The sequence below is a fragment of the Microtus pennsylvanicus genome, chromosome 7 (genome assembly GCF_037038515.1).
Source record: "Microtus pennsylvanicus isolate mMicPen1 chromosome 7, mMicPen1.hap1, whole genome shotgun sequence".
Taxonomy (NCBI): domain Eukaryota; kingdom Metazoa; phylum Chordata; class Mammalia; order Rodentia; family Cricetidae; genus Microtus; species Microtus pennsylvanicus.
This window is the reverse complement of record NC_134585.1, coordinates 16,935,934-16,958,346: the sequence shown is the minus strand read 5'-3', so window position 1 is coordinate 16,958,346 and position 22,413 is coordinate 16,935,934. Positions and strand designations below refer to the sequence as shown.

The window sequence follows — 22,413 nt, the reverse complement described above, 5'->3', positions numbered from 1 at the left end:
GAAGAGCAGTCAGAGTTCCCTGCCCTGTGGAAAGTCCAAGGTCCTCCCCACTTGGATGCAGTGTTTTAAGGAATCAGATCTGTTAGATACATTTAAGATGCTAAATATAGATACAGTTACGATCTCTGCACCTGAAAGTGGAGACACTAGATCTACTTCCAGCAGAGGCAGGAGAGCCTGAGAGAAGTGTGCACTTTTCAGTCAGTGCTACAGGCTCCAAATGAAACCCCTGCTCCACTTAAAAAAAAATTCAACTGGAGGATTGTGAAAAGCCGAAGTGAAATAATCCATAATCCAAAATCCAAGCCAGAAGTTTTGGAATCGTTTGCAGCCACAAACGAGAGCAAGCCAAGTAAGACGGTCTTGTTCCCAGCCAGTGAGATCCAGAGTGCTGGCTTCAGCCAGGCACATAGTAACACATCCCCAAACTTTATGCTTGGGGTGTCCTGGTCCTGAGTATTTGCATTACCGAGATTTTTTTTTAACCTTTCTCCTGAATTCTTACATTTTTTCCCCTCAAGAACCAGACATAATCTCAGGTAGTAACTGGTTTGTTGCTAGGAAACATCAGTATTTGGACATGTAATATGGGGTAATAACTTGACGGGGCCTGGGAATGTATCTCAGTGATACAGTACTTGCCTGCATTCTTGAGCCATGACTGCAGGCAAACAAGAAACTAGCTCAAAGATCAATTTCTAATCTTTGATATTTGAGTTTGATTGAGGACACAGTTGAAGCCAAATGCTAGGAGCAGTACTAGACCAGGTGTGGGCGGGAAGATGATGTCAACAAAAGCGAGGTCATTAGATAATTCTTTTCACACTAAATCACTCCTAATATAAAGCAAATCTTCTAGATATATGAGCAACTACTAGGATTGGAAGACCACAAGAGAGAGCAGTTTATAATTCCCTTTCCTCCTACCTATACTAGGTGGAGAGAGAGCTAACTGTACTGGGGATTGCCAGCAAGCCAGAATCTGAAAAATACGATTATGGGGATCGCCAGCAAACTATAGACTCTGAAGGCCACCATGATGGTCTCATAAGACTCCTTTTTCCTTCCAACATAAACTGGAACAGAGCAAGGAAGGATCCTTTTCCATGTAGAGGTCAAGTCAGGAAAAAAATTAATCTGTCAAGGCACTACAATTTCCTTTACTCAAAATGGAAATGGCTCTAAGCTGCACTCAAAATGTATCGGCACTTTCCCCAGAATGAAAAGAAAATACTTATCAGGAATGCCGTGCCTGACCTCTCCCCATACAAGTTTATCCTACCTCTGGATTGAAATGCTCTCCCTAAGGAAAGCTGTGATCATTTGTAGCTGGACCGAAAACATCACCCACATCTCCAAATCATCTTATAATATCCCTAATCTAACACACATATCTGCAGATCATCTCAGCACTTCTGAGCCATGAAGGCTCCTTCCCTTCTTTCTGCAGGACATAGCTCTTTGTTTCTACAGGGCAACGGTTTTTTGACTTTTCACTCGTAATTTGGTGGCTGACAGCCTTGAAAGTAAGTACTTTAAGGGTCCAAATGGCTAGCTTAGATCTTTTCTTCCTCCTGTGCTGTCTAATATATGTCTCATATATATATGTATATATATATGTACACATATATATGTATACACGTATATATGTATATATACCAGTAAATACAATATATAAATATACATACCAGTAAATATAATGTATATTATATATACACACACGTATATATGTATATATACCAGCAAATATAATATATAAATATATATATACACCAGTAAATATAATATATGATATATATATTATATATACACTCACACACACACACACACACACACACACACACACACACACACACACACCAGTAAATAAACAGTCAGGTGATTTGCTGATTTATGGTCATTCATTCATTCATTCATTCATTCATTCAATAAAAGAACAAATTTTATTCCCCCAAGAGTACTGCAAATGCCCTCCAATTTATCGGAAGTTTCTTCTGCATGTTCTACACCAACTTGGTGTCTTGTAAAGACACCAAAGATATGAAAACCAGAAGCACTAGTTCTGTGAAACCTGCTCATGGCATGAAGCCCCGGAGTTTGAAAACGACGTTTCATAACCCTGAGCAAATATCATGTAACCAACCGTGGTCACAGTTCACAAAAGCGCGGCCTCGTAGGCCTCATGCTCAAAGATCAGCTTACAAACCAGCTTCAGAAGGTGACTCCTGAGCTGATGGGACTAGGTTTCCATCTTTTCGCACAGGGAAGTGCTATAATTAGCTCAAGAGCCTGCAGAAGCCCAAGCTAGCTGTAACTGTGGCAAGGAGTCCGTCTCCTAATCCATCAGCAGATTTAGCCAAGAGTATTTCTTTTCGCACATGCTACTCTTTTAAAAACCAATCTCTCAAGTAAATTTGCATCTGTGAGATGAATATTTTATGTGTGTGCACGTGCTAGGTTTCTTTATAAATGTATGGGCTCCCATCCATTAGGCCGTTTGTCAGTCCACACACTCACAGCACTGTTTAGGCAGAATTCCTATAGCAGATATCTCTATGGTAAATACCAGGGTTTCTGACTCAAATAACACTTCCTGTGTTTTCCTGTGCCCTGACTCTGACATCAACCCATTCTCTCCGTTTGAGAAACACTATGCGTTCCAGGGCAAGAGCCACTGGTTTAGGAGTTCGGGGTAAGAGAAATATCATTTTCTTGACTTGGTGGCTGTTGCTGTCATTTCACTACAGTACAGAGGTCTCTCAGATTACTCCTTAAGGGAAGAGAACAAACAATTTCCCACTCCATTGCCAAAGGAACTATACGACTTAATCTGATCATCGTGTGGGAGAGAAAACATCTTTCAGTGACGCCATCTTCCTCTGTCAATTAATTTTATTACAGATGTCGTCTCTCTGCGCTACGTTAATGCAGATCTTTTTTTTTTTATTTTGTTTTCCCATTTCAAGATCTTAATCTCCGTTTGTCTCTCTAACATTTTATTGGCTCAGAAATACACGCTGTAAAAATCCATGGCCATCAAATTTTCCCGTGGGCTAAAAATAACTCACTCCTGTCAGTTAGAATTAGCTGATAAAGAACGTCAGAGCCCGTTCTGAATAAATTTGATAACTTCCTGTTGATGTAGCAGTGACCCTTGTCTAATAAAGCCTCTTTGCCCTACAATGAGAGAAGGCCCTGCTGTATTCTATTCCTTAATGGCCAATCCTGATTACTTCTGAAAGCCTTTAATACATTTCCCATATTAGACATGAACAGATGTCAGGTAGGTTGCCAAGGGAGATTTCTTTCATGCAGTCTTGGCTTGTTGTACAATAATAGCCCTTTCTCAACATGGGAAAAAATTACAGACCCAACTAATTTCCCTGACAGGGGAGAGTTACATATGTTTTCCACTTGTAGTTTTTTTACGACAAGTTTACGGTTTTGCCAAACCTGGAACTAATTGGGACCATTTCCAAAACTGGCCCAATAAACGCCCCCCTTCACCCCCCCAAAGTGGAAGAGCCATTGGGAAAGGCAGCCAATGAGGGCTTGCTTTTGAGTTTCCTCCATTTTGGCCAGAGACAGGGCAGGGAGAGGGGAATCAGATTGTGAAATCATTTCGTTTAAGTTGCTTAAACACTTACTGTTTCATATCCTCCCAGTTTTTGAGCAGCTTGAAACATAGTCCAAAGGTTAACTGTTAGAGGGACAATAAGTATTTAGATAAGCATTGCATTAACACATTGCCAAGAAATGTCAATTCAAACATTTTGTTTTGTTTTTTCAATGAGAAAGAGAAAGAAAACAAAAAAATCAACTGTACCCCAGAGACCTAAATTCCTAGGAAACAACTCCACCGAAGGGCGTTCAACATTATAGGATCTACTATATTTAATACTTGGAAATATTTCTCGAGGATGGTTACAAGACTACAGAGACAGTTGAACTTTAAGGATAAACAGCATAATGTTGTCTGTACCATCACCCACAAGGGAAGAGAACACACTGGAAGGACCTTGGGAAAGTGTGTGGGAATTCAGGACGGGGTGGGTCTTGTTCCAGTCTCAGAAAGAAACCCTTGATGGGATGATAACTCCTCCTTCAGATCAGATTTCTCTGTGATCAATCAACAGTCACTCTTATACACGATTACCTCCTTGGACTGTTTGATAGCGAGGCTATAGTAAAGAACCACGCTGTAGTTTTGCCAACACGTGGCTGGCACGTGAGTAGAGAACACACAGGTCACATGCCAAGGCATGAGTAATACAGTGTAAGGGAAGATAGTCGTTCACAGAGGGATGGAGTCACAGCTCCCTGAGCTCCCTAACGGTGCCTGTGTGATACCTGTAGGGTACTAAGAAAAAAAAAATGTATCTTTTTCCTTAACAGATCCTGTGTATAGGGTTCGCGTGTTTATACTGTCACGCAGCTCTGCTTAGTCAGGATTGAGAGATTTCGTTGTTGTTCAATTTGTGCCTGATACCTCAGCGTGTGAGAATACCGGGCATCAAGTAATCCTCTGGTAAGGGAAATGAACAGAATGGGAATTAAACAATCAAAAAAAAAAAAAGACTATTGAGCACAACATGTTTGTGAACACTGAACCTTGTACTCTTCCAAGGCCATCAAGAGCCCGGCCTCGGCCTTGGTCTCTGCTGAATGGCTGATAATGGGACAGATCTCTTCACAGAACATTGATTCGACTTCCATTCCAAGCAGCCCGTTTGCAGACAGTGTGATCGTCTGTCGTTATATAAGTTTATAATGGCTGCGAGTGTGCTCTTGCAATCAGTGCCAAGTGCTATTAGCTATGTAAATTGTTCTGTAAAACATACAGGTTCGCCGGTCTTCAGCAGAATGGCACATGGTTTTAATCTAGGGAGATGCATTCGGGGGAAATGCTATTACAAGCCAGAGGGGCTCATGGCTTTGCGCGCTGGTCAATTCGAACAGAGCAAAATATACACTTGGCTGTGAACTGAGGGGCAGGATCTGGGATTTTCCTCTCTTTTTCAGTGGAATTCTGCTCAAGCTATGAGTTTCCTCTCTTGTACACACAAAAACACCTAGATGCACAGCTAACTCAAAGTTGCTCCAAGCTGGGACTTCCCTTCAGTGGACTGATTTCATGTTTACTGTGAATTCAGAATTAAAAAAAAAAAAAAGAAAAAAAGAAAAAAGAAAGCCAAGTTTAAGACTAAGGGAGTGTTTTGTTTTGTTTTTTTTTTCTCTGTGGCTGTTTTGTCCACTTTTAAAGGCTTTCCTCTTAGAAGCTGTCTCCGAACAGGCAACATCTGGGCCTGATAAGGCTACATCATCATCATTATCTCATAAGAAAGGAGTTACAGACACTCCAGATTGACAAAACAGAAAACTAGAAGCTTTCAACACGTCTATTTCCAGGCCTCATCCTCGGAGCCCTGCCTATAAATATCCCCGCAATTGTCCCACAAGGCAACAATGCAGCGAGCGGAAGAGGCAGGGAGAAAATTCTTGGCTTGGACAATTCGTGGATCTACTATAAACAGAAAACACCCTGCCTCGATTAGGGTTTCAACAGAATCACTAGTCCAAAAGAAAAAAAGAAAAATTCTACTCCCCGCTCCCCCTCCCCTTGCAAATTCAAAGAATCTGAGCAATTTTGATATTTCAGAAACAAAAACAAGTATACTTACTCTGTTTGAAACCCAAGTAGGGAATTCGTTCTATGGGCGTTTTTCTTTCTTTCATGTATTTATAAAGCGCCACTAAGAAGGCTTGTTCATCGGCCCTGCATTCTTCGCCAATGGACAGCTTCGGCTTTTCTTCATTGGAGGCTTTTTTACAGTTGCTGTGGTTATTCTTTGGCTTGGTCAAGGCTGACCTGGCCTCGCCTTTCACCTGGAAAAGGAAAAACCATCTATTAAATCAAGCCTAGCCTGGGAAGGCTTGCAAAGACGTATCTAAGTGACACTTTCCCCCTGACGGGAAATCAGCAAGATAGGGGGACCAAAAGACAGCCTTGTGTAAGAACTGTCCTAGACAATGGGGACGAAGTTCTGTAAAGAGCCACCTGGCAAACATGGTGGGCTTTTGTGCCCTATGGTCTTGACAAGTACTCCAGTCTAGCACAGGTGTGCTCTGTAAATGAATGGTGGGGCTGAATTTCAATAAAACTTTATTGTGAAACAGGTCTTCAGAGGGCCACAGTTGGCTTGTTTGTGCCGGCGTCCTTTGTATACTTCTATACTTTACAGTACATTCATATCAAACCAGAAAGAGTGTTGCTGTCCGGTAGGATGACCGATTGGCTTCTTGATACATTGTTTCTTCCTGAGGGCCCCCCCTCCCCGCTGTTAACTTCACTGATGAAACCTTGCTTTCATAATATCCTGATACTGTATTAGATCTTATAAAAAATGAGAGACACATGTATTTCTTATCCAGGCACCTGAGAGAGCTCTCCTTGCTGGGATATACCAGCAAGGTCATTGTCTGGTGTCACCTGAGGCTGCTACCCACACATAACCCGAAGCAGTACACCCAAAAGCTGGCTTTTTAATGAGGACTTGGTTTTTCCTTCAGCTGAGACTATGATAGGGAATGGTCTCTTGCCAGAAATGAAAGAGGAGAGGGCAGCTAAAATCTCAAGCAGAACAAATAGAAAGCCCCTCCCCGCCAACTAAGACATAAATGGAGGCAGATGCTCCACGGTTCTTCCTTCCACACCACGGGGGGATAGGCATTGGAGCTTGGCTAACCTAATGTTCCCTCCTTACGGCCATGTTGTACAGCGGCCTTTGATGGTTGTTAAATATAACGCTAAGTTGCTGAGTTATTTTAATTGTAAAAGGGGGAAGTACAAAGGGTCAGACTCGGAGTTCAAATGCACCCATGGGGAATGTGTACATTCCAATATTCTTTACATCTCCCGGCTGACATCGGGCAGGAAGAGGGCAAGCGCCGGGGAACGTCGCGCATAGAAATGTCCCACAGATTCTCCACTGTTCCGTTTCAGACTGCGCAGCCTCCGTGGGTCTTTCTGAGCACTAAGCACATGAAAAGGGTTCTGTTTATTGACTAAAGGGGAACGCATCCTCTCTAAGAGGGCTTCCTTAGCGTTCCCTCTCTCAAAGGAGAGCACCGCTTTCACGTCAGACTGGTCTCACAATCCTGAAACTTCCTGGGCAACTCACTGGGACTGCAGAAATAGGATGAAAACATGTTCTCTCTTTTTTTTTTTTCTGCGGAGGATTTTTACTGACAATATTCTCAAACTTTTCCACTTTGTGACATGATTGGGAGACAGTCGTCTTGTGGCTCCTGGTGCCATCATCAACTTTCCTTGCCAAGTTTTAGGCTGGTGGGTCTAAATTTATGCACGCCATAACTTATTGGACTCTGAAATCACAAAATCATCCCAGTTTTTGTCTGTCTGTCTTATTTGTTTACACCGGTGCCCCGGTGCTGATGGAGCGCTGATTGATACATTATCTCATCCCCTCACTGGGGTCTGATCTTATTGATTAGGTTAAGTTAGGAGGGTTGCCAGTAGACCCCAGGGACCTGCACGCTTCTCTCTGCCTCTCCAGCGCTGGGGCTATAAGCACGTGCAACCGCACCCAGCCTTGCTTTTGCTTGTTTGTTTGTTTATTTATAATTTGTGTTCTCTGGATTGAATTTAGGTTCTTCGCGCTTGCAAAGCAAGCATTTTAAGCAACTGAGCTATCTACCTCCCTAATCTTTATGTTCACCACTCTCGTGAAGTAGGTTATTATTGTCATAAAAATGTAGACGCCGCGGCCCAGGCAGAATGAGTAACATGTTTAAGTACATACGATAAACTTAATACAGACGTTAAGCTGGTCCTCCAAACAAACTTTCAATTAGAAAGCATGTCTACATTTCCGGGCGTCACAACATCGACAGCTGAGATTTATCAAGACCCATGCGAAAGAGAACGAGGTGGTTTTCAAGTCACAGGAGCGCTTTTTTTTCCTGTGTGCACCCAACCAATCAGGAGAAAGAACCCTGTACCTAGGCCACGCGGACAGCGAACTACACAACCTTGCTCTGTTCACGCGAGCTGTGTCAGGGTCCACAGGAACCGCAAGAGGCAGCTGCTTAGACCCATTTTATAGGCGAGAAAACAAGCTCACCGAGGCTGGAGACCTGGGTGCGCAGCTACTGAAATGTAAAACGCGAAGTTCAGAACTCAGTTCAGCCTGCCTCCTGGCCTCAATCAATCTCACACACAGGGGAGCAGAGCTGCGAGCTGTGTGTAAAGCGGTCCGACGCTTTACGTTTGCAATGATACCAGACCAAAATTACCTCTCTTATAAGGATGGGAGCACCCTGGGTAGGGGACTCTGAGGTTTGCGGACAGATAGACACTTAACGCTCTCTGGTACGTGTAGAGCGGAAGTGTTAGAAAAGGAAGGGAAGCCTGCGGTGGAAAGCCAGGGCTGAAAGTGGCTCCAAGTGAGGCCCTGCTGCCACCTGCTGAACTCCGTCCTGCATTCCAGGGGTCCCACTAAGAGGAGGGAGGAGGCTCCCCAAGTAGGTAACAAGTGAGCCCTGGCCTGCATCTCAGACTAGCTCAGTGCATCCTTTCTCAGCACCAGTGAGCTTTTGGTTTCCTGGTTAAGACTCGGTCAAGGTATTATCTACCTGTTTCCCCTACATTTACTCGAAAACATTCTCAGCAGTTTAGCCTACGGAATTACTGTAATTCAGCTGTTAGAATGGAAATAGCACGTAGTCTTCGTGTTGGCCTTGAGAAGGTATGACCTTTAAAGGGTGGCCGTTAGCGTCCTGGCCTGAGCACCACACACCTGTTGAGCTAAGAACTCTGAGGTTTCTCAGCGCGATTGACAGGATGCTAATTATAGAAGTGCCATTTAATGTTCTCAATGAAGCTGTAGACCTATCTGGGACTAACCACATTCTTCTACAGAATTGGGTTACCGCTGCTCTCTCCGTCAGCAGGCCTAGCCAACTGTGGTGAAGCAGCAAGGAACAGGCTACTCTTAGCTTCTAGATAAAGCGAGAGTGGTAATCACTGGGGCTAGATAATGGCGAACAAAGTAATGCACGCATCCTTCTTCCAACAAGGAGTGGCAAGGACGTGAAAGAATGGATGGACAGACGGTGTAGTAGCATCCTTTGTCTTTCCATGTTCCTTCCAGCATGGAAACCACCTGTTAGATGTCTAGCCTTTAGAAAATGCTTATTAACGCGCGCGCGCGCGCACACACACACACACACACACACACACGCATTTACTTTCCATCACTACAGGTCTTATCACTAGAGATCTAAGCCAAGAACAGCCCTTTAGTATAGCTGACCAAGCCTTGGCCATGGATCTTAGATAATAAATGGTCTCAGCAAGCAACAGGATCCGAGCTGATCTTAGTCATAATGCCATGCCAGGGCTGGTGCTTTTGCTCCACTTGAGACACATGTCTTCAGAAAGCCACAGAATTCTGTCTCCCAGGGAAAACAGCGTGTTACAATGATGCTGGTCCGTTCACACCTGAGGGAGTGAAACCTTCTGAAGGTGACATCATGACCAGAGACAAACCAGTACGTCCATGCTGGAAGGTTCCGCTGCGTGGAGCTGCAGGAAGCTGGCACTTATCCACAGTGAGAAACGGTCTGTCTGGGGCACTTTTGAAAATACACATGGGTCTGAGAGCCAAGCGGCTCGCCATCACGAAAAATATTGGTCCAGGTTCCAGAAATAGGCAGATGGTTGTAGACTTCGCATCTTTACTACAACATTTCATGGCAAAAGGCCACTTTAAGACCCCAATGCCTTTTTAAAATGGCTCGCATGATCTCCAGGGTGGTTTGTTACTCTTGCAGGATTTTCCAGACAGGTGCCAACAGAAACGCTCACCAGAGTGTAAAATTAATCTCTCCCAGATAGCGGATTTCTCCAGACGCATTTGAAGCGTGCAAGGCAAGACTGTAATCCAAGACTCCAAGAGGAGCTGAGATATTCCACCAGTCCCCAGGAACTGACCACAGCACAGGAACATTGGAAGGATGGTCTGTCCCATGGTGACCATGGTCAGGGGCCGCACTCGTGGGAGGAGGGTGAAGGAAAACCCAGGCTTGGCTCATAAAGAGAGTAAATCGGTAAACATTTAACCAGTTCATACACCCAAGGAGCCGGTCTTCTGTTTTGTGAGACCTCGTGTGAATTTTGTAATTCCCACACATTAGCTGTCGCTCTACACTTCATCCTGGCGGGCTCAGGTTTAGAACATCCCGGAAGAGACACAACATGGTCACGCATTCTCTGTTGAATGTCCGCCATGGTAAGACCTCGCTCCGTCTGTGTTACCTTGCAGGACTCTCAGCCTGCATTTCAGGGAAAGAATCCATTACGCTGCCACCTTTCAAGGCCAGAGACACCAAGGCCCTAGGCAGGCAGTTCCGGGGCTGAGGCGCTCAAACCACCAGAGAACGTCCTTCGTGGCATCCACGTGTGTTCACGTGCAGAGGTCACGTGTGTAAGGGACAGGCAACTGCAGAGAATGCTAGGCTTGTGTTGAGCCAGAGAAATGAAAAATACACTTCTGTAAATTGGCTTTAAAAAAAGAAAACTCACCCTATGAAAAAAACCACTCTATGAAATCTTGGGAGCATGACAAAATCCTAACCAAAGAGCCCTCAGAACTTTGTGGTAAGAGGGATACTTGAAGATAAGATTCACAGAATGCAAAGGTTCACAGTTCACTCCGACACACTGGGAAGGGGGCAGAGGGCACAGTCCAAGCCCCAGAGGGCAGGCAACACAAAACTCAGCCCGTTCTTTCTCTATGTCAGAATCTCCACCGATACTCAATGTGCCCCCCACACTCAGCCCGTGTCAGCCCTCGGTCGGATCTGGAACCGCCTTGCTAATTCCCATCTGATCTCGGATTCTGATCTAGATGGGTTCGAACTGTGGCCTAGAAACAACACGAAACCCAAAACACCCAAGGGCCAGAATGTGGAAACGTGACCCCCAGCTCAGAAAACTCGCAAAGGTAAGTCTACAAACATGAAGTGACTCTTCATTCAAGACTTCAGGCGCTTCAAAGATTCCAGAGAATGCTCACGCAAAATGGGCCCACAGGCCTCTGAAGCAGAGGCTTTCCTTCTGCATTCAGAGAGAGCTTTAAGACACAGTCACCTCTACGAGAGTGCGCACACATATAAACAGCTTCCCATGTATCTCTAATTTACTTCAATATGAATTAGAGGTGACTCTAGGGGAAAAAAAAACATGACCAAAAAGATTAATTCTAGCCACTTCTAATTTCATCTCCAGTTAATCTCTGAGGCATATTTAGATGTATACACTCAGAGACAGGATGGTTCAGCTGGTCTATTTTTGATACGCACAGAGTAAACTATGTCATTGTGTCATCTAGCATGAAATCTCAGCTTCGGTGACGCGGGCACTTAATCATGTCCTTTACCCAACAAGCCAAACCGGGAGGTGGGAAGTCATTCTGTTGACTAATCAAAACGCCTGCCTCCTACCAGATTCTCCCCACCCCGAGCCACAGGGGGAAGTGTCCTCCGGTCCAGACATGGCCTCGAGCTCCAGAAGCGGCCAACACCAAAGGCAGATTCCGAATGGAACACAGCCACGGAGACACCAGCTATGGGGGAGGTCCAAGGGGAAAATCACGCGAAGCATCAATCAGGAGGATCGTACCTTGCTGATGGCTTTACCATCACAGTTATTGTTGGAGTCCTTCGAGCCACTGAAGGAGTCTCTTCTCTGGGGACATGTTTTCTTTTTGCGCGGTCTGCCTTTAAGATTTGGCGCTGAAAACAAAACGGAGAATAATAATTGTCATACAGTCTCAGTAAAAGACACAGAGGGTTACTATCGAGCTGGGATAGCAGGGACTCACTCTCATTGGATGCTGCTGTCTCCGAAGGGTGGAACCTTGGTAGAGACTAAGCTATAAACTTTCCCACGTCTAATTAATATAAATAAAATGAGTCTGACAAGGAAGACACACGCCCCCTCCTACCCGCCCCCCACCCCTGTGCTCCACTCCTCCCCCCCACACCCCCAGAATACACCATCAGAAGAGAAGTCACCCCTAGCTAGACTTGGAGAGCGGGTCTTCTGTTTGTTTGGTATCTTGTTCTTTGAAACTCAAAATGATACGCCAGCCTGTGATGGCGTCATAGTCAAGGAACATTTGAAAACATTACTCTGTCGTCGGAAGAGTTTTAGAGACAGCAGCGATTTTGGTTTGTTTTTTTTTTTTTCAAATTACCATGCTGATGAGAGAGAGTTCTGGCGAGAGGTGCTCACAGTAACAAGCTGCTATTACACACATTTTCTGATAATACTGTGGCCAGCGTGTCTCAAATCTCAGCAAATCTGGCAAAGACTTGAGTCAGCGTGTTCCCTTTTCCTCCTCAATATACTTTTATGAAGATCTGGAGGGTTATTTAAAATAAATCCCAAAGCTTACACAGGGTTAGCCTGACTCCAGTGGGGATTGATTTTTTTTTTTGCGCGCGTTATTAAAGCCGTAGTTACAAATGACACAGGTGGTGATGAACTTGGGCTGTTTGTGGGGTACCGTGACTGCCCCCCACCAGCTCTCACATTCAGCTCCATCAGTCAGTCAAGTCCCGAAAATCTAAAACCAACCAACTCACTGAGTTGTCCATTAACCAACTCCAGACAAATGCGCGACCCCACCCCTAATCTCTCTGGAGCTCTCAAATCACCTACATTTTTATTACTTTGAACAGTTATGAAAAATCATATCTGAGCAGCAGGAAACCTCTTAATTGTTATTCGTCTCACATGTACACATAAACACACACATATATACATACACACGTTTAGCTAGTGACTTCAGAACATTTCATGTTGGACTCAATTTACATCCATGCTATTTCCTACTAATTTGTTTTTTTTTTTTTTTTTTTGCCATGGAGGAGTTTTACTGCCAGTGAAACTCAGTTAAGGCAACACTCTCTTTACAACTAGAGTGGTGCGCGTGGGCTAAGAAGCAGTTTCTGGAGGATCAGGACCCTCTCTCCCAAACTGCAGACCTCATCACATCCTCCTTCCTCAAAATGCTGGCCCCCGAGTCCGTCACAGAAAACCTGCCTAAAATTCTCCAATATAAAGTCACAAAAGCAAAATCAAGCAAAGAGAAAATAGACATTACCCATTCCAGTCGCCACACATCTGCCTGATTGACGCCTGTGCTTAGGAAAGTTCCGGCAGGGGACTGCTCCCTAGCCTCATCCCTGGAAGTCTGGACTTGCTGTGGATATCGGCTTCCTAGCTGCGAGCGAGCGAGATCAGCGCCGCTCCCCTCCCCCCGGCAGCTCCATTACTCATGTAAACACACAGCAGTGACTAGCGCGGGTGTGTGGGATGGGCTCTGAGCTCTGAGCACTTAGGGGGAGCTGCCAGACTGGCAGGGAAGGCTCTGCTCTCTCCTCCTCCCTGGCTCGGCTTGCGGACTGCACCCAGCTTGTTTGGTGGCGCTCCTGACCTCTGCCTCCTCGGTGGGAGCTCAGAGCCCAGTTCCGAGAACTCGCCACGGTCCACAGCCTGGAGCCAGGGTGTGGACTGTTTTGTTTAGAGGACTTTGTGTAGCTCGGAAGCTTTTTCACAATGACCCAAGTGCTGAGGCTTTAATGACTGCTAGGGGTAGGACGGACTTGCAAGTCGCCTTATCAAAATAACAGCCCAGCAGTGAGCAGACAGAAGCAAACAGGACTCGAGAGAGGAGTTCTGAGAGGTGCCATTCAGCAGTCAGCAGAAACGGAACAATATGGCCTCTGTTCCCAGACCTGTCACTGTCATCTTTCCACTCCTCGCAGTTTTGAAAAGCACTTAAAACCTAAAAGGCATTTATTTCCAGAAAAGCTTTCAAAGCCCGAAGGCCCTGTCTAAAGATGGAGCTCGCGCTGAGCAGGGTTTTAAATAGCAAAGCAAAGGTTCCAAGAGCCTTAGGAACCATCCCTAAACTGGGTCGATGTTAGGCACCCAGAAGATTTAGAGAACTACAAATTCAGTTTTGAGCAGAGGAACAGGTTAGGGTTAGGGTTAGTTGTGATTACACAACTCTGAATCTGGGGGTCTTTGCTTCTTTAATTGGCCAAGTGCTGGAATGTCCTAGGGACAAGTGGGCCAACCCAGCATTGCTGACCACACAACTACAAACCCTTCTTTGTCTTTGTCCAGAAGTACTTGAGCTATATGTTTATTTTATTTTTATTCTTTTCTTTTTTTTTTTTTTGACGGGGTTATTATTATACCTGACTGGGCTGTCTTTAGGGGTAGGGCCATCGGATTCACCTCTCCTCTGCATAACATTAGCGAGGTAGCGTTGTGTAACCTGACTTTGTTGGATGAACAGATGACTAATAGCCCACAAATGCCCACACACTCCTCACATCCTCCTGAACCTGCCAATCGGATCACGTGATACACGTGTCACCCTGGGAACCTTTACACTTTACACCTGATACTGGTGGCTTGAGGTGACACCGGAAGAACCAGGACGAGCCCAAGGTTTTGGGCTCCTGACGACCGGTCAAACCATTGCCTTAACCGTAGCCTTACCCCACAGTGTCGGTCACAAACCATCAATGAGCCAGGGGCGGTGGAGCATGAAGAACTGGCCATCAGTTTCCCATAATGCATCAGAAGACCTTTTGGACTCTTACTACAATCCCCCCCCCCCCCCCGCCCCCCTGAGCTTTGTCCCGGACTTTATCTGTTTCCCTCTGTGGCAGAGAGAGAAGCTGTTCTCCAGACCAATGATACAAAGTGAATGTCCCGTGGTGTATTGGTGGGGGGGGGGGTGTGAAGTGAAACTTTGTGTTTCATTCCCTCACATGAGGAAACATCCCCTTGCCTTCTAGCCATCCTAGCTACTACGCTAACTCCCTTCTGGGAGGTCAGTACCGAAAACCAAGATCCTGAGTCTCCACCTGGTGTGAGCCTCGGCTTTAAGGATGAGTGAAATTTTCCCCTCACCAGCTCCACATAAAGCAAATGACTCTGTAAAGCCGTCCACATTACAGCTGCCTTCACTTGTACACATAGCTGGGAACCCAGCCTAGTCCCCGATCCTCAGAGGTCAGTAAGCGGTTTTGTTGCTGTTTGTTTATTTTAAGGTTTTATTTTGATGCTGGAGCGATGTCTCAACATCCTCAGCACCCACGTCCCTCCTGTAACTTCAGCTCTGGGAGATCTAATGCCCTCTTCTGGCCTCTGAGGGACTTGTGCTCCCTCACGCACCTCCTACACACAGGAGATCTCTGGTAGACCAGCAGGACCTCTAAACGGCTGAACCATCTCTCCGGCCCCTCAGTAATTGTGCTTTGCAGGAATGCCTTCAATAGAGCCTTTCTTCCTTGATACATCCTGAGGGCCAGCCATGGCTCTGCCTTCCAATAGTAACTAAAACTCACAGCCGACCCAGGAGGTCGGCACGGTTACTATTCTCCCCATTCTAGAGATCGTTAAACTGAGATAGAAGAAGTCCGCAACCTCAGACCATACACCTGATTATCAGCAATGGGTTTGCCACCTGGGCCATTGCCATTTTCCCAGGACCCTTGTTCTTCCCGAAGTTCTTTCTGTGGGGCATCTGCAAGCTCACACGTTCGTTCACCCTACCTCTGAGTACACAGATTAACCCTGACAACAAGCTTTCACCAACCAAAAACACTCTCAAACACCGCCTACTTCTACCAGGCGTGCATCCAAGCTCTCCTGGACCCCCAGCGAGCAGGGGCCCCTGCAGTTCTGATTAAGAAGTGGGCGACAAGACTCCCATTCGACCCATTAAGGCCAGTAAAACTTTGGTCAAAGCGCCATACCCATGACCCTTTTACAGTGGGGGCTTCTGGCTGACGAGTGAAAGGCTTCCGTGGTTGAAACGAATAGAAACTCCTTTCCTCTCCAATTGTCCCTCTGTCCATCTTCCTGAGGGCCAATTAACGCGTGCTCAGTTTGAGCAGGGGCAGCCATTTCTACAGACTGCTGTCTAATCCCTGCTTAGGACAGTGTTTTCTTTTGTTAACCTTTGATTATCAGTGAAAGACAGTCTGTCTTCCTGACAACAGAGGACAACTTTTTGCTGTTACTCTTTTCTGCTCTTAAAGAGTCTGTTTACTCAACAAAATAAATAAATAAAAGTAGGTGTTTGCACGTCTTCACTTCCACTATGAGTTCAGACAAGCTACATAGTCAGGTATCTCAGGAGTGGGAGACTCATCTCAGCCCGGATTCTTAAAATAATACTAATAAAACAAAGGATATGTAACCACTTACTGGCAAGCTGGCAAGGCCAATGCTCTTGGCTTAGATGTTGCTTATACCCGCCCCCTTCTGCTGTGTTCTTCCTGTTGTTATGGCTAGATCATGGCTGTCGATTTTTTATTTTTATTTTTTAAATATCGTTTATGCTCTTGGAGACCCACAAAGACAAACAGCCCTAAAAACTGGATTGATTCATAACCAAGCCAATAACTTTTTCTTCCCATTTTGCAGAAGGGCTTTCTCCTCCCCCCAACGCAGCCGCAGATCCCTTAGAGAAGCTCTTTGTGAGATACACAGTGTCTTCCTCTCTGGGAGGACCTAGAAGCAGGAACGGAAACAACAAACATCATTTTCCATAGAGCAGACCCCCAAGGGTCAGAGTCTATAGGAGGTTAGCAGAGTGTTATCTCCTCACAGTTTTCAAGTTGCGAATGTGTATTTTAAATATGAGCTAGAAAGCAAAACCCGATGGGGGGATGTCTTAAGTACTGACCAGAATGGTATTGTTCCATGCCCCTCCCCATTCCCCGACCTGATGCTGCAGTTCTGTAATGCCTTTCCTCTGAGGACAGCGAGGTGCTGGGGACTTTTTCTTTACAGACAATAATCTTAAAATATCCTGGCAAGTTTCAACATGGAGTATTGCTCTTTCTGGAAAAAGAAAAAAAAAAGAAAGAAAAAAGAAAAAGAAAAAAAAAACCCTACCCTAATTTAGTTATCGTTGACTGCGTTCTATTTTCAATGTTTCCCTTCTGACTATTTAGAAACTTCCTCTTTCGGTCTCGCAAAAATAGGATGAATGTTTTCAGTTATTAATGTATGAGTCAAAGATGTAGAAACCAAGACTGGCAGCACACTTGATCAAAGCCACTCCTAAAATTTATGGGTGGTAATAAAAGAAAGGCATTTCGAAGATAATCTCTTACAGAATTTCAGTTTTTAAATACTTGGGGGAAAAACAAAAACAGCCTAAAAGCTCTCGGCCCTCATCGTGGCTTTACCACTGAGCCAACATTTTAACATAAGAATTCATAAATGAGAGGGGGAGAGGAGTGGGAGGAGGAGGAGGGAAATGGGAGGCTGGGAGGAGGCGGAAATTTTTTTCTCTTCAATAAAAAAAAATAAAATAAAATAAAAGAATTCATAAATGATTCCCTGAGATTTTTTTTTTTTTCCCTTCAAAACCCACTGTCATTCTTGGGAGGGCATGCTGGTTCTCCATACCTATTTACAAGACTGAAGTTTTCTGTGAATTGACAAAACACGGTTGCCACATCAAGTTAAGACTTTTCAAGTTTATTTTTATTCTGGTTTTCTATAAACAATCCTCCACACCCAGCAGAAAACACTTGAGAAGCACGTGTGCTGTGTGTCCCGCGAGTACCTCGGGGCCATTCACAGGTACAGCTGGTCTTACAGGAACACTTTAACCTTAATTGACGAAAGGGGAACGGCAATTAGAGCCGGACGTTACAAGGGCGCTAGGACTCCGGTAATTTCGCTGACAGTTCCTTCTAGAATGGTTTCCCTCAATAAAAACATTAGAAAGGAGAAACCCAGAGATAAGGGCCCAGGTTCTAGGGCCAGATTTAAAAGCTATCACTTTTAAGTGCCACCAAGATCCTATCGCTGGGAACAACCGCAGGTCACATGCCCTAGATGAATTGTCTTATGGTCACACTGGTCTCCTGGAGGACTGGGCTGAGTTCCTACCTAGGTGCTGCAGTCCAAGTCAGAACCCACCTTGCTGCCAATCACTACGATTAGCATTCCCACTGAACCCTGGGCTCACGGGATCCAGGTTCCTCCGTTTCCCCAAAGGACGAGCGGTTGTTTCGTTAGGAAGAGGATGAGAAAACAAGCAAATAAAAAGAAAGCTGGCAGAATGAGACCTAAACTACTTTGGCACTTTGTCAGAATCACCCAAACCACTACGCATCACGGCTGAGAGGCTGAGGGTGGAATAGTTGACTGTACCCTCTCTACCTGGACTGATCAGGCAGCCCAAGTCCCAACCAGCTGGGGACTTCACTGACTGCTCAACAAACCATGTAAGTAAACACTGTCGCAGTCCCATCCAAAACATGCCCTGGTCTTACTCACTCTTGGTTCATACTCCTGAATGCCGGGGCATTGTTACTGCCTCCGATCAGCGAGTTAGTAATTTCACAGGCATGCGATTTGCATAGCTATTTCCTGATACACCCTCTCTCTCTGCCCTGGAGGTCTTCATTTCTCAGAAACACTTAAAAACACAGATTATTTCACTTTGGCCCTTCCCCCACCCCATAAATGGAACAGGGCTTGCTAGCTCATCTGTATTGCTAATTGGTTTGAGAGCCTGTGACTCCAAGTACTCTCCTGCCTTAAAACAACAAGCCAGCCTTTTCTGTAGTCAGGGTTGATCATTCTAAATAAGCTGATTTCTATCTAGCCTTGTTTCCCTGGGAGACAGACACCAATGATCATATATGATTTGGATATGGTATAAAATCATCATGTAGATTCTCCAGCCCCCAAGTGTACAATCACAAGATGCTGAGGAAGAAGAAATGGATTGTGGGAGTTTCTTACTGTCCTTGCCAGATCTTGCATAGTCTCACATCCTCCCTCTGGTCTGGGTTGACCATCCCCAGGGCCTTGAGAGGAAGCTATTCCCGATGGAGGAGTCTGTGGGCACACTCAGGGGTGGTAGAAGTGCCTCAGAGTTGTTTGGGGGAAAATGTATTCAATTCTCAAATAACAGGGTAGTTGGTTCACTATGGCCTGGATGTGACCCAGGTCTTTAGTGTTACTTAGTTTCCTCAAAGTTCAGGGACCTGTGCAAAGACTCTTCTGCCTCAGAATGTCCCAGACTCTTTAGAGAGATACAAAGACAGAGAGGACACTCATGTATCCCGGGTAGTGACTGCACGACTCGGACCTTCATGTTGAACACAACCTCTGGCTCGCTGTCCTCCTCATCTCAACAGACAGACCCTGCAAGGCCAAGAGTGTTCTCCACAAAGTACTGCTGGGATTGCAGCCCACGTGTGATCATGCACACATACTGTCCCTCCTTCCAGATGCCAAGGGTCCAGGGGGCCATTTCTTGACAGCCCGGAGTCCACAGTGGAGGACACACACACACACACACACACTTTACAGTTAGAAAACTGTACTTTTTCAACCCCATGTTGTACTTTTCCTAGGAAATCAGTTTTTTTCCATCTTTTGAAAAACATTAAAATAAAACACAGATTAAGCCTATCTTAGCATGTTACCATTAACAAGAATGAATCACAATTTAATATTATTGTCTGTTTATTGTTTCAGTCTGTTTAAGCATCTGCTGTGGACACGCTTTTGAAGGACATTTTAATCTGCACAATTTCTGAAGGTTAGAAAGGCAGGCCCTCAGAAACAGAGAATGGATTTTTTTTTTGTCTCTCTCTTCCTATTTCTTTTTTGATGACAACACAATAAACAAGCTCGTTCCCGCCTATGATTGATATGCTCTGAGGTACTCCGATTGAACACAGCTACGCTGAACTGAAGGCTACAGTTTTGCATCGAATGGCTTCACAAGGCATAGTAAAGGCAAGAGCACATTTAGACGCACACGAAAACACAGCATTCGCATTTAGCTATCTCTCCAGGTTTGGAAATGAGATTGTCCATTTCAACACTGAAGGCAATTGATTTGCCAATTCCATAAAGAAAATGTTTCCTACTGCATGGAAATAAGGGCTTTTTTATGTTGTTTTGTTTGCTTGTCTGTTTCCTTTGTGTTTACATGGCTTAGTGTGGATATATTTAAATCATTACAGACATGGATGAATACTCTAGGTGAGACAGTGTAGTTCTTAAATCCACACAACAAAAACAAAAGGATACAGTCCCATCTTCTTTTAAAATACATCCAAAAGGGATTTGTATTGAAGGTACAGTTCTCAGTTTCTTTATGCCACCAGGAAGTATAATCTAACACATAGTGTTGTTCCCTTTTAAAGAATAAAAAGCGCCGGGCGGTGGTGGCGCACGCCTTTAATCCCAGCACTTGGGAGGCAGAGGCAGGTGGATCTCTGTGAGTTCGAGGCCAGCCTGGTCTACAAGAGCTAGTGCCAGGACAGGCTCCAAAACTGCAGAGAAACCCTGTCTCGAAAAACCAAAAAAAAAAAAAAAGAATAAAAAGCACGCCTTTAATCCCAGCACTCGGGAGGCAGAGGCAGGCGGATCTCTGTGAGTTCGAGGCCAGCCTGGTCTACAAGAGCTAGTTCCAGGACAGGAACCAAAAGCTACAGAGAAACCCTGTCTCGAAAAATCATAAAAAAAAAAAAAAGAATAAGGACATGAATTCAATCCCTAGGATCCCCGTGGTAGAAAGAGAGAACTGACCTTGCCAGTTGGTCTCTGGCTTCCACAAGTGCTTGGTGGCGCATAACCCCACAAATAAAAATGTAATAATATTTTTTAAAATAGGGAGGGGGCGATGGCTCAGTTGATAAAGTACTTGCTACCCAACTATGAGGGCTTATATCTCCATACAAGGACCCCCAGACTCATGTGCAAAACCCTACACAGTGGTGTGCACATGCGGCTTACAGCTGGGAAGGCAGAAACAGGCAGGTCCCTGGGCTGAGCCAAGTCTAACTGGTGAGCTCAAGTCTCAAAAATCCAACAAATAAAAACTAACACCCCAGGGTGGACAGTGCCTAAAGATGAGAAAGTTATTGTCTTGTTTTCGGCATGCACGCATATACACTGGCTTCTACACCCACAACACGTACACACACCTGGACATAATATCTCTGCCCCAAGATGACTACCACTTTGCTGTCTGGCATCCTGAGATGTTTTCTTCAGGTTAGTCGCTGTCTGAGGTAGCAGGATGCATTGAGAAACACGTTTATGTTCCCTGGACTTCCTCTAAGGAGTTCCAAGAACCATCATCCTGCAAAGTCACTTAAAAAAAAAAAAAACCTTCTGTGGTACCAAAGCTCTCACTGACTGCGCAGACGAGAGTGGGAACTGCAGGGCAGAAGGTCCAAAAGGAGAAGAGAAAGGAGCCTGCCATGCGGTGCAGGTGCAGAGGCAGCAACAAGGCCCCTAATCCCCCAGGGATACATTAACCAGGGCCAGGTGATTATGACTGGGCTGGGCCAGCTGGAATGCTCAGACATTGGAAATGATCGTACGTGACACAGGAGACCAGCAGGGCAGATAGCAGTGGAAACCACACCATCACCACCACCATCATCATCGCTATCATTATCACCATCATCATCGTCATCATCATCATATCATCATTGAGCAGGGTGAAGCTCCACCCTGTCAATGGAAGGAAAAACATTCCTCTTAGGTTAAAGTGGCTGCGTCCAATACGGTCAACCACAGCCACAGGCGTCTACGAAGCCCTTGAAATGCCAAGCCCACGCTGAGGTGTACTTTTTGTATGAAATTCACATTGGTTTGCACCAGGTGGGTCAGAAAGCAAAGGATCTCACTGTCAGCGTTTTAAATCAAGTCTGTACTGAGATAATAACAATATTTTGGCTAGTATAATGGACCAACTAAGATATATCATCAAAATGAACTCCATATTTCCCTTTTTTAAGCCGCAGGTGGCTTGTGTTATCTTCTGCATGGGCGATGCTGGTTTGGACAAGTCAATGTCAGGATCGTCCATGTGTCCTTGGACAGGACTCAAAAAGCAAGCAAACCGGATAAACATCTGAAGCTAGAACAACTGGCAAGATCTCAATTCAAAGTTCTTGTAAAATGTAGAGCTATCTTCGCTGTAACAAGGACAGTCATGGACAGATGTTAGTAACCCAAAATTTGCAGATGCTGAACTATCTGTAAAGTTCAAAACTGGCAGTTATCGGCTCAAGGCTGCTAAATGCCCTGATAAAGTTGTTAGCACATTAAGTTCCTTAGCAAAGGTCGCAATGCAAACAGATTGGTGGGGGGAGGAAGGGAGGAGGGAAGAGAGGCTCTGACTCCTTATGAATATTTTCATGTGTTGACAACATAAGCTGGGTGTATTGTAAGCCTTTTTAATCATTCTGTGTAGACGCGATATGAGAAAATAGAACTTGAGTGATTTTGGCTAATCCTAAGTA

At 45.1% G+C, this 22,413-nt stretch overlaps 1 protein-coding gene across 4 annotated transcripts in view; it reads right to left on the bottom strand.

The window, feature by feature from the left end:
- Arid5b (AT-rich interaction domain 5B) overlaps window positions 1-22,413 on the bottom strand; it is a 174,827-nt gene that overhangs the window by 26,411 nt on the left and 126,003 nt on the right. For 2 of the 4 annotated variants that reach the window (XM_075980059.1, XM_075980062.1), the window contains 3 exons: window positions 11,705-11,817; window positions 5,682-5,886; window positions 3,648-3,700 (listed from right to left, as the gene is read on the bottom strand). In XM_075980059.1, the coding sequence (XP_075836174.1) occupies window positions 3,648-3,700; window positions 5,682-5,886; window positions 11,705-11,817 (371 nt within the window). Of the gene's footprint in view, window positions 1-3,647; window positions 3,701-5,681; window positions 5,887-11,704; window positions 11,818-13,193; window positions 13,351-22,413 lie in introns of those variants that run through there. The other 2 variants (XM_075980061.1, XM_075980060.1) reach the window with 2 other exon arrangements.